Source organism: Cryptotermes secundus, unplaced genomic scaffold, assembly GCF_002891405.2.
Source record: "Cryptotermes secundus unplaced genomic scaffold, Csec_1.0 scaffold43, whole genome shotgun sequence".
Lineage (NCBI taxonomy): Eukaryota > Metazoa > Arthropoda > Insecta > Blattodea > Kalotermitidae > Cryptotermes > Cryptotermes secundus.
In genome coordinates, this window is record NW_019723298.1 from 957,624 (window position 1) to 970,642 (window position 13,019).

The window sequence follows — 13,019 nt, forward strand, 5'->3', positions numbered from 1 at the left end:
TTCGTTCTTTAGATACTCAGGTAATCCCTATACCCAAGGACATGTTCGCTCCTCCTCCTACTTTCTGTTCTTTGGTAAGTTCGGGGGTTGTGAGGAAGTGAGTAAAGTTATCCGTTAATTATCGTTATTTGTAATACTCATCCAGTCTTGGAAAGTACAGTTATCTTTTACTTATTGAGTATGCTGTAGGTGCCTTGAGATATTTTTTGTATGTATTTGTTTATGGAATATAATTTAATAGTCTGAAAGAGTGGTAGCACCGTTCTCGGAAACGGCCATTTTATTCGACCGGTTATGTGGGACATAGGAATAATTACATAAGTGTAGGGTGTTTGGCGTTATGGTTTTCCATACCGAAAATGCAATTTCTGTTAGTCCTGTTGCACTTCGTATAGGAATGATCTTGTGAGAACTGATGGATGAGCAAAGCTCCGTAGTTCGTCCTGGAGTAAGGGTTGTGCATGGTGTAATAGTGCATTATTTCGTTCCAGGGATTTAATTGACCAAAATACACCACCACCACCACCACCCCAAAATGTTCGCCTGTGCCCGATTCATTGCCCCTGTTGCCAGGACCGCCGTAAGTTTCTTAGGTGTATAGTCGACCATAGTTTGGCAGTGACCAATGAAAGATCAAGATGGAATGTATTTTGCTTATTACTTTGTAGTTGGTGTCAGGATCTCGAGCATACATCCGACCAATTAGCAGTGGCTTGATAAGTTACAACAGCCCACTTCAACAAAATTTTACACAGACGACATCCCCAGTTAGTTTGGTAAGTAAACGGCAATATCTTCTTTGAAGTTCCATTGAAGGCAAGTTTAAGTTCAGTTTTCAATTTTTGTTAATGGAATTCTCAGCAAATGCTGTCCGTTTTTGTCCAAGAGCAGTACTTGCTTCAAACATAGAGCCGAATATTCTGTTACTTTAACTCAATTTTTGTCTTGGTTCGTTCTTAATGGGCTCTTCCACATTCAGTTTTCTTGTGCTGTATCAGGTATTATGACTTTCCAAAGTCTCTTCATGTATTACTGCTGATTCTTTCACAGCTTCCAGCAGTTCGTAACTTCCAGACAACTGCTGTGACAAGAGATATTGATTCTGCAGCCAAGTTTATTGGAGCTGGAGCAGCTACTGTAGGTGTAGCTGGCTCAGGTATGCATATTGTCTTAGCATGTTTTGCATGATGCCTTGTTAAGAGAATGGAATGAGAAGTGATGTAAGTCAATCAGTGATGCCAGAAAATAACCATTCCAGACAAGAGTTAGGGAACTAAACAATTGTTCTGTTGTGCAGTTATAGTACCACAGCTCTTCAGAAATATAACAGTGGGTATGATCTTAGAACTATAAAAACTGTTTTGAACATTATATAAGTTTGAAACTTCAGCTGTCCAAAATGAATAAAAATGTAAGCTAAGCACCAGTTTTGAGATACAATGGAATTATTGTGTCTGATCTTGAATGGTTGGTTGTGTGAAATTTGTGGCCAGATACAAGCTTGCATCAGGGGCTCACTCACAGGGTACTAGTTACTCAAAATAGCCCTGGGAAGGTCTGAGTATGGGTCAAGAAACACTCTAGCTGGGTGGCCCGTTAAAAGGGTGTGAGAGAATAGAAATGGAGAGAGTAGAGTGGCAATTGTCTGGGATGCCAGTGTGGCTGAGGCTGAGCTGCTTAACTTTCATGGAAACTCTCATGACCTGCAGTTTGAGTGCAATGTGCAAGTAGGACATCATGTCCCTAACTCAATTCAGACTACTCTGTTGCTGGCCACACATTCACAGGAATAACCTATCATTGATCGGGGATGAATGGTTTGCGCATAATGCAGTCAGAAATACTGTTTTAGTATGCAGATAACTTTGAAATTAAATGGAAGGGGTTGGAAATGGAGTAGGTTCTGGTACAGATTTTGTCTGTATTGAATAGTTTTATGGGTGTTCTTGCGTGATTAATATGAGCACAAATAAAAATTGTAAATCGAACTGATCTTTGTGCATGTTTGAAATAGTTACGAGAAAGGTGCCTTTGCATGCTTGTTACATGGAGTGTGATGCATATCGTAAATCAGTGGTAGTTTATGCGAAATTTAAAGTGGAAGTGAAAGATGTTACAGGAACTAATGCATCTTGGATCAAGTGGCATTTCCCTCCAAATGTTAGGTGGCTGACCTTCTCAGATGTTGCCCTCAGCATTTGAGACTTGGCAGTATAGTTGTGCTATAAATAGAATTGTGATGAGCTGCTGTATGAGGTACTTAAAACAGTGCACAATTCAAAATTTAATTTTATGGTATGCAGTTTATAGTCAGAGTTACAGATCATTTGTGAAATCATTTTCAATTTATATTTTAGTCATAGGTACATTTAGGTTGTGACTTAATGTAGTCTGGTAGGTTATTAACCTGCTACTTCCATCTTCAGCATAGAAGATTCAACCATACTACATGCCATGACCTCAGATGACAGTAGTCTTCATAGTCACCACTATGACAGCCTCATGTCTCTCAATTTCTAATGATGTTTGATCCATGAATGTACCATAAGTGGACTTAATATTCCATCATATTTACCAGGTATAGCTATAGCTTCTGGGTTATAAACTGTGTAATTGAGACAGATTTTAACCTTTGATCCAAATTAATTTCATTCTTGACCGTGTATAGAATAAGAATCTCAGTGTATGGTCTAAATAGGCTACACTGGTGATAGTCTTTATAATTTTCCCCCCCACACTGTTTTAGTTCAATTGCAGAATGAAATGAGGTATCAGTCACCCTTTTGTCAGTGAATGATATAATTCATGAAAAAGGCAGAAATGTACATAATAAATTTTGAGTAATTGTAAAGGTCTATCATGAATGCATGACACTTCAGCATGTGCCTACGAGGCATAGAACCCATTAAGATAATTTTGATTACAGTTTCCAGATGATAATGTGCTTTTAGTGCTGTAATTTTTTTATTTTGTGCCGTCCTCTCTTTCAGTTCTGATGATGATTTTAAATTCTCATAAACCTTCAAAAAAAATTGAATTGGTAACCATGGCAGGAAATGTTGAGCCAGGGGATATAATTTTAAATATTCCTCTTTATTTATGAATGTGTGATAAGTTTCCCAACGTTATCGGTCATGAGGCATTCTGAACCATCAGTAAAATTTGAATATGCCTCGTGGCAAGCAGTGCACCTGTCACCATGAAGCACAGCTGTAAACCAGTCAACAAAGTTAAAAAAAACCTTTGTATAATACGAGTGATTTTACTTTCATGGAACTATACAACGTTCACCACACATTCCCTATACATAACCTTGCACACAAAGACTGCATTACCAGCTAGTCAGATCCACAGTTTCAGAAAATCATTGCTAATCCTGCCACACTTCTGTCCATTACAGAGTGCCCCTAAGCACCGCGACGTGTTTGATATATGAGAGCATCTACTTTCTCGTTCATTTTTGTATGTATAATGTTATTCCACAATAACATATTGAATGGGTAATGTTTCAATAGGTTTCTTTAAAAATTTTCTTATGTGGAATATGTTTTTATGTGTGAAACATTTGAAACAGTGCATAAATACTGTAACGTGTTTGGTCACTAATGAATATGCCGTAGCGATGGTTAATTGGTTTATTTAACAATCTACAAGTAACGGCTACAATTACTTATCTCACAGTTGCGGGGTTTCACACTTTATAACCCTAATCACATTAATCTGTTAACACTGTTGCGGGGTTTCACACTTTATAACCCTATGCTCAAATCAGTTCACTCTGCCTTCAGTAGTCTACACGTTTACAGTAGGGGAGCTTTGTATCACTGTATCACACGCTCCCAATTACACAATCACACACACGTCCGGTTCTTCTATCCGCGACGGCTGCTATACTCCAACTGTAGTCCGCTGACTGGAGAACTGTTGATAACACACTCTCGTAGGCTTGCTCGGAACTATCTTCGGCGATGGCCACGTTATAACTCGGCGGCTGTCACAGTACAACTGAAGTCGCCGACTGCTACAGTAGAACTGACTGGTACCTGCTGTGCAGCTCACTTATATAGCGGCAGTGCTTGCGTAATGAGTGCCACGTCACAGTAGGAAGTTGATTACGGGTACGTAGCGTTGCGCGTTACGTCACCGCGGAGGGGAGGGGCGGGGCGGGAACTCGCCTATTACCGTAGTAACGCGAGCGTTACGTTACCGCCACATACCGCTGGGGAGGTAGGGGTGATCCATAGCTCAACATGCCACAATACATTACTTTAATACCCAATGATTTTTGAGCAGGGAGCACAAATTTTGTGGCCTGGAATATAAATAATAAAGCTTTTTATGATAAAATTAGTATTGTAGCATGCGCTGATAAACATACTCAAACACGTGCATGATATATAGATTATGTATTTTAATTTACATTGTGTTCAGATGTGCATATTTTATATGGCTTACCAATATTATGTTTTTAAAAGAACCTACATTTTTGTGTTACATTGCATTTCCCTGATATTATGTGCTCCCCACAAAAGTGTAAAATCAAGTTTCACTGCAATGAGGCTTGGAAGGATGAGGTGACTGTCTCTTTATTCAAGGATGGTAGAAAAAGGAAGGTTCTGTGCCATAATGTTTGCAGGACCTCAAGACTTGCACGCAGAATTGAGATCGTCAGCTTCGTGCACAAACTTCTGTTTTCCTCCCACCAATAAAGAGCATTTAAGACTGATTTTGACATATGAACAGTGACAAATGATGCTCAGACAAACCTTGATAATAACATAGATGATATATATATATATTACTTCTAAATAACGCCGCTTCCCTGGCTCACATTACATGCCTTGCCCATTTTGTCATCCTTGACTTGAACATTCAAATTATACATGGCATAAAGCATGTCCTTGTTTAAACCATTTTGGATAGGAAAATTATTAGACAAATGTTTACCTATACAGAATTTACTGTATGTTTCATTTAAACAGATTTTAATCATGCTGGCTAGTTTCATGGGTACCCCAAACCCTATGAGAATATTGTATAATACTTCCCTCCTAACTGAATCACAGGCTTTCTTGAAGTCTGTGAATAGCTGATGTACTCATCAGTGTACTCCCATTTATTACATCATTAAATATAAATCTTAACTAGTAGTAGTGATCGTGATCTGGCAGCACTCTTATACAAAGATCCTAATTGCAGGACGGAAGACTGACCATACCAGTGCTACGAATATGTATGTCACATTTTCCTCTCCCCCCCCCACCCCCCCCCCCCCCCNCCCCACTTATTCCAAAATAGTCCGCTTTAATGCTGTGGAATGTGTTTTTGAATGTGAAATTCAATGTAATTGGGTACAGTAGAATGTTAACACAGCATTAAGGGCTGTTCACTGTTGATTCATTTGTTAGGTAGTAATGGGTTCAATATATATGCATAAACAATATGATTTATTAAATTAACGAGTGACATTTACTTGGGCATGTGTGAAAATTGATATGCCATCTGAATCCACTAACATTGTTTTAAGATTGGTATATATTTAGCTTGTTTGGCTTGTTGCCTGTTGCAAAACAATCTCAGTGGTGTGCTTTTATATACCGCCACTCAACCATACTAATTAGAGTGATAATTCTGAATTGCATTTGTAGCTGAATTCTTCAGAATTTGGGGAATTGTGGTACAGTGGTATAAAATCGTAAATGAAGATACAAATTTTACAGAAGCAGATGCAAAGTAAGCAGCATTTGTATTTTAACCATTACAAGTTGTTTTAAGCATTAGAGTAAAACATAGTAGTATGTTTTTGGAAATTTGCAAGCTGCCACAGATTAAGGTAAGGATTGTATTATTGTTGACTGGAATTAGTAAACAAAGTTGCCATGAAATATAAATCAGAAATTGTTCTAAATTTGTCACATTTTCATTCAGGGTATGCAAGGTGTATACAGAATGAGCACACAGGGCTGGCATTGTCTTTTCGAATGCCTTTTAACTTCAGAACTGCAGTATTGATTTTGCTGAAATTGGTATGTGCAGTGTTGCTGAGACAAAATGGTGGTTAAGAAATAGGTAATTATCAGGTGGTGATAGTGTGTGAGATCTGGTATTGAGATTGATTATGTACATGGACTACAAATTCTGGAGATGTAGTGGAACATATAAAATTATAGTTTCATTGATGGTGGAATTTCTATTTTTATACTCACAACAGGGTGCAGACATTAAAGATCCATATTAATGTTTCTGAGGGAATATCTTTGATATGTGTGACAATGCATGCCAAGAAAAAAAACTGTTTATAAAATATATTTTTAAAAGCTAGAAGGTGAAAGATAAAGAGTACCAATTTGAGAAATGCTTTTATTTCTCGACATAATCTCCCTGTACGTTGAGGCACTTGTCCCATCATTTCACAATCCCCTGAAAACCAGCAGCATAAAATTCTTTAGGCTGCTGTCAGAACCAGGCGGTGCCTTCCCTTTCTACAGGTTCGTCGGGAAAATGTTCATTGTTATGTCACTTGATCACCTGAGTATCTTCATTCCAGTCTGCACCCTCACATTCTCTGTTTAGTCTCAAGATGTTGCATACAGGTTGAATATACATTCTTCAGGTTGAGCATTAGTAGTCTTCAGAAAGGATATGCCCCTGAAAGTGATGATTAATGTATGCTGAAATGTTGAAACATACCAATATACTAATCCCAAAAGCTGGTTGCATATCAGATGTCTTGGGCAATAGTAAAGATTTTCATCTTCGTGCAGTCTGAATTTGAGGTATTAACAGAGTGGTTCTTCCAGTGTAGAAAAGGTGAGTGGCATACTTGCATAATTATGGAATATGTGTATAATAGTCTCTTCCTGCTCCAGGTTTTTCGTGTATCGCTGTATTTTGTGTTCTGCTGTACTAATAGTGTGTCTGTCTTTGGATAACACTGGCTAGAATTTCCGCAGCAGAAGTTAATGCAATATTCAATCCAGGCATTGTTAGATGGGTTACTGACTATTTCAAGGTGTAGGAATGGTGAGCTTATGGGATGAGGCTGGGTTTATGCTTGACCCCACCCATTGCTGTGGTTATCCTTGTAACAGGCCTGAATTGATATGTAAAATGTCTAAATCAACCAACATTGGTTCCTTATTGCTGTGGTTATCCATGTAACAGGCCTGAATGGATATGTAAAATGTTTAAATCGACCAACATTAGTTGTAACACCAATCCATGGTAAGGGAGACAGTGATAGTCTCCAGAAACAGACTTAAGCTCCCTGGTATATTATGAATATCTTTTCCTGAAAACATTTACCACGTTCTGACATTTGTTGTAGGTGACTGTTCACGTCATGTAATGGTGAGGTTGGAACTTCATTAGTCTCAACACTTCACCTCTCCGAATACTTCCATCCCTGCCCCATTGCATTTCCAGGTTTCTGCTTGCAAGCCAGTTCAGTACAGCAGACATTTGTGCAATGACAAACTTTTTCTGTTAGTTTAAATAGACATCCATTACAGTCTTGACTGGTTAGTGAATGTGATAAGTTTTGTGTGTAAATTTTTTCCTGTGCTCAGATGTTTCATTTTAAAGAGCTACCCTTAGATTTTGTGTTTGGTATAACAGGTATGGGGTAGTGTAGTGTGTGCTCTATGTTATAGGGGCTGGAATTGGAACAGTATTCGGCTCCCTCATCATTGGTTATGCAAGGAACCCATCACTCAAGCAGCAGCTGTTCTCATACGCCATCTTGGGATTTGCCTTGTCTGAGGCCATGGGTCTATTTTGTCTTATGATGGCTTTCCTCTTGCTATTTGCATTCTAAACGCATTTTAGTTAATACCTACTCACTGCCACCATGGAAGTGAAAACTTCTCTGGGGTTTAGGGCCTTCCATGGAATAAAGCTGTGGAGGCGTGACTTAGTTTCGTGCTTTTCCTTTTAATATTTGGTGACTTTTCGAGATGGTGATCTTGTATTGCAAGTGTGTCATGGGGTTTTGTGGACAATACAGTTATCCTTCCGTTTATCAAGGCCACCTTCGAGAGAAGACCAAGAGAAGAAACGATTGTCAGCTGAACTCTGCGGAATTATTCCATGGTTTCTCCCACACTTGTAGCGGAAATGGAGCTGCCTGCATTATGTTCAGCAATAGGACAGTTTTGAGTGGGATTACTATAATAAAGAGATGAAATCCTGTTTGCAGAGGATAGTCATGTGAAATTAAATTAAGTTTGTAACTCATTTCTTAATACCAGGAGAACTTCATATCCAGTGACTCAAGAATTGTTTGGCAGAAAATTGATCCAATTTTCAATGTATATTTGTGAGGATTTATTACTTTGCTGTTGTGCACCACAAAATGTATTTGGACTCTAATTATTATGTAAGATGGGAGAGGAATATTATGTTCATTGTACAGTGTTAGAACAAGTAAATCTTAGTTGCAAAAAATTGCCCCATGCAGGGTAGCTCGAACAAATTTTTGTGTTTCTACTTAAAAACGCCCTTTCTTTCTATGTGTATATCCCATGGGGGACTGAAACCTGACTTAAGAGAGCACCTTTCTCAGGTGCCATGAGGGTGATGTGATCAAGGGGTCATATAGTTGTCCTTCATAATCTAATTACATATGTAAAGGTGAAGTTCTTGCGCTTAATTAACCACCATAACATGAAGACTCACTGGAGGAGTGGAGGTATAGCTCCATCTGGATCTTTGCACTAGATCAAGGTGATTGGTCTGCATAATGAATCAGACACTTTAACCCCAGGGAAGGAGTCCTGGTGCCCATTGGGCCTTAGAGCTGTTATGGAAAAGAGAAAAAACTTTCCCCTGCCAGGATTTAAACCCAAGCATTAGCTAGTTAAATATACTGAGCTACCCCAGCCCATGTTGCTGTAAATTTTTAACACCTTTGTTCAGAAGAAAATATTGGCTCTTTGACATCCCCAAACTAAATGCTATTGCTAGAGTTTTAGGAAATGTAACTGATGCTTACTACATAGTTAAATTGGTTTACATGTTCATGCACTAGCAGTAATGCAACTGGTTGATTTTTCCCTTGAAAGTTAACTAGACTGTTGTGAAATTGGAAGTTCTCACATCAGTGAATGTGATGAGTACTGTCCTTGTAGGATGTTACACCATATAGTCTGGTACCAGTTAATGACTTGGTTCCATCTTCAGGTTCAAAGAGAAGCCCAGCAAGCAGTGTAGCTTCCTGTTTCTTAATGGCAAATAATATGGGTGATCATCCAAGATCATAGATTAAAATGTGAACTTCAGAGAACCAAAATAGATATATGATTAGGTCTCCTGCATAGTAGAAGAATGCACCATGGTCTGATAATATAGTAATGACTCTGGGAAGTGGTATAAATAAGAGCCACAGCAAACAAAAAAAAAAGTAAAGCTATCCCTGTAACAGGCCGTGAAGGCCCATAGGGTTGTGAGACATTGAGAGTCCCACATTATCTAGACAGTCGACTCAAAGATGGCAGTAAGGTCAGCCTTTTTAAGGGCGGAAAAATTCAGGGAACAAGTTCTCTGGGAGGGACTTTAAGCTGTGGGTCATGTGACAGATTTACGGCACGTAAAAGAACCTCGTGCCTCTAGGAGGCCTCTGAGCTAAATTAGGCCAAATAGTTTCCAATGCCTCCGATAGATGGGGAAGTATTAGGTACCACTGTCAGAGGAGGGATGACCTCGCTGAAAGAAAGGGACTAATTAGATACCACTGCCAAGTAGAGGGTAGAAACCTTGCTGGCAGAAAGGGGCTAAAGTATTAGGCACCACTGCCAGAGGAGGGACTAACTATTAGATACCACTGCCAAGTAGAGGGTAGAAACCTCGCTGGTGGAAAGGGGCTGATAGCGAGCACCAGTATCGGTAGGGGATGGAGACGGTAGAAATTAAAAGGAGGATGTACAATAGACTGTCAGTCACAGTGCATTGGAAAACCCACCCCCTAAATACTGAATCACTGACTGAAGGTCAGCCTTTTGCACCGGCTGCACTTTACTCCCCAGGAAAATTAATTCCTGGTACTCATTTCTATTAGAAGCTGAGTCAACCCCAGGGCCATAGTATGGCTGGAGGGATTAGGTCAATTGAAAAAATCCAGTGACCTCATTGGGACTTGAACCCATGACCTTCCATCTGGTAGCATAGCCCCTTAACCAACTACACTACTGCGTGCCCCCATTTCACCTAGAATCGAGGTTAAATCAGGAGAAGAAGCCATTAAAGTGGCCTGCGGAACTGTGGCAAGTAACCCAGAATCCAATATGTAAAATGGCAATAACTGGTTTGCCAACACCATCAGACAATTTTTAAAAAGGCACTCGAGCAGTGGGAAACAAAAGTAGGAAACTCAAGAGCTCACACCTCAAGCTGTGGCCTATTGTGAAAAGCGATGAACCAAAGATACCAACCGCTGTTAAGGATCTTCAGGAATAACACCACCCGAACAAGAAGCCCAACATGACTGCGGACTGTTCAGGAAACCAGTTATGACCTGTGACTGAAACCATGAGAACAGGTGGAAAGTAGAATCGTGAGCTCTGCTCACATCTGTAGAAGACATCCCATTGGGAAAAGTAAGACCTTATGTCATATGTGAATTAGGTAATTCATTAAAACACAAAGGCTTGTGGCCTTGATAGTATTCCAAACTAATGCCTTAGGAGTAATCCAGGAAGGCCACCGGTACATCTGAATTTCTTCAAAATTTATGCCTAATTAGCCTCTTATCTGCAGCAGGCAAGCTATTTGAGAAAGTTATTCTGAAAGTAGTGCAAGAAGGAAACCTGCTTAATGCAGTGAAGTTTCATTTCCATGCCCATCAACAGCACGACTCTTCAACACAAGCCTTTGATACAATATGGCATCTTAGCTTGATATATAAACTACTGGAATTTAAAATTTCAATCAGTGTAATCAAGCATATTAGCTCATTACATTCCCGGAGAAAATTCAGAGTTCCATTTGTAGGTGAAATATCTGTGGCTAGGGATATACAAGCAAGGGTGTCACAAGATTCTGGCCTGTCCCCCACATTTGAATTTGAATTTATTTACATTCCACAAATCCAAACAGGATATCCATATCCATAGGATATGGAACAAGTCTAGTATAGATACTTAATACCTACAATAATAGTTTTGCTAAGATTATACAGTCAACTCTCGATTATCTGGGATAATGGTGGGGATGGAAATCACGATTAATCGAAAACCCAGTTAAGACAAATTTTATTAAAAGTAGTACTGTAATACTGTACCTTCATAATACTATAGGCCTACCTGTATTTAAATTTATTCAACCTCATTTTTATGTCATCTCATGGCCTATTTAACACTTTTTTTACATTACACTGAAATATGAATTAGTTATTTCAATCACAGTCTTCAACAACATCCAACATTTTTTACGAATATTCACACTTAACACTTAAAAAAAATTTAATCGGCATTTTCCTTTTTCTGTTGAATATTTAACACAACACACTTCCTTTTACACCCTGACATTTTGCTAACGCACCTGAAGATCAATACAAAGTTCCTAACTGGGAGGATGTATCTGTCCTTGAAACTTTCCACAAATCCTTGCATTCTTTCACCCCTACCCTAGAACATTGTGTTAGCACAAGGGGACCAAAGAATGCAGAGCTCGGTTCACACTAGTGCGAAAATAGTGTTACAACTCGCCATGTGCAACAAAAGTGAATGAATATTAAACAACATACAAGCCTCAGTAGCCCCTTTTAATCAGCTCCCGGATAATTGAGAGTTTACTAATACAGTAATATTACCAGGCATTTGTCTTGCTTTCTTCTACACTACATGTTTTGGCTGCAAACTGCCATCATCAGCTCACGTAGCTGTTACACTGCACTTAGTTTAAAATTTAAAAACCTGGGTCTTCCCAATTGTTCCCTGGGTTTTTAAATTTTAAACTAAGTGCAGTGTAACAGCTACGTGAGTGTACACACCTGATGATGGCCGAAACATGTGGGGTAGAAGAAAGCAAGACGAAAGACATACAATAAATTGTTGCACTTGGGACGGAGTTTATATCATATATCATATAGAGTGCAACAGGATGCTTAAATATAATATTATTACCAGGCTAATTGGATACATACAGAACAGTCTGCAAATAAGCAAAATGATACAGTAACATACTTGGGATTACACTTTAGCTTAAAATTGTTTACATTGGAATATTCATATATGGACTAGAATGAGCGAGTAAGCAAGTAACATTTCAGTAGGGTTTTAAGTCTCTAAATATTACTACTTGCTGTTTTTTAGACTTTGAGGGAGGCTGTTGAACAATTTGATGCCAAAGGAGTGAACTCCTTGTTAATGTAGAGATAGATTGGCTGAATAATGGTGAAAGTTCAGTTTTGACTTGTATTTTTGTTATGGATGCCAGAATTTAAATTTTGTATCCTGCTGTTGTCTACCACAAATAATAGAAGTGAAGAGTATATATTGTGAGTGAAATGGTAATAATTTTAAGTTTTTAAATATCTGCAATAATCTCTCTCTGTGCTTCCTGTGTTAATTTTGATTGCCCTCTTTTGTATTTTGAAGATTTTTAGTACTACTGTAGAGTTTTCCCCAGAATATTATTCTGTTTGACATAGTGGAGTGAAAGTAGGCATAGTAAACCATTTTCATTACTTCCTGAGACATGTAGGGTTTAGTAGATCTGAGTGCATAACAAGCTGCACTGATCATGTGTTATACGTGCTCAGTATGTAATTTCCAAGGCAGTGTACTGTCTAAGTAATCCAGTGAATTTTATGTCATGTGCTTTAAAAATTCTTTTATTAGCATAGCTTACAGCCTGCTTATATTGGGGTCCATTTTTAGTTGTAAGTTGTATGAAATGGGTTTTGTCAAAATTTAGTGAAAGACTAGTGGCACTGAGCCGTTTATTTAAGCATCTGAATATGGTGGTTATGTCACAAAATCTGTGTGCTTATAGTTTGTAACTATTATACTAGTATTGTCTGC

At 38.6% G+C, this 13,019-nt stretch overlaps 1 protein-coding gene across 2 annotated transcripts; it reads left to right on the forward strand.

Annotated features, from left to right (window-relative positions):
- Positions 1-52: 52 nt before the first annotated feature.
- LOC111861639 (ATP synthase lipid-binding protein, mitochondrial) lies at positions 53-8,473 on the forward strand. 2 transcript variants are annotated; one of them, XM_023846369.2, is made up of 5 exons: positions 53-74; positions 492-580; positions 669-776; positions 1,051-1,156; positions 7,653-8,473. In XM_023846369.2, exons 2-5 carry the CDS (start codon positions 536-538, stop codon positions 7,814-7,816), a joined length of 423 nt encoding a protein of 140 aa, XP_023702137.1. In that variant the 5' UTR covers positions 53-74; positions 492-535; the 3' UTR covers positions 7,817-8,473. The 2 variants fall into 2 exon arrangements, with proteins under 2 accessions (XP_023702137.1, XP_023702136.1); XM_023846368.1 differs by having other exon boundaries at positions 57-97.
- Positions 8,474-13,019: the final 4,546 nt, after the last annotated feature.

What these genes read in the sequence shown, in the direction of transcription:
- LOC111861639 (XM_023846369.2), top strand. Translation starts at nt 536, where the DNA reads ATGTTCGCCTGTGCCCGATTCATTGCCCCTGTTGCCAGGACCGCC. An exon ending in CCCCTGTTGCCAGGACCGCC is followed by an intron (nt 581 to 668) that starts GTAAGTTTCTTA and finishes ATTACTTTGTAG; the next exon opens with TTGGTGTCAGGATCTCGAGC. An exon ending in TGTAGGTGTAGCTGGCTCAG is followed by an intron (nt 1,157 to 7,652) that starts GTATGCATATTG and finishes TCTATGTTATAG; the next exon opens with GGGCTGGAATTGGAACAGTA.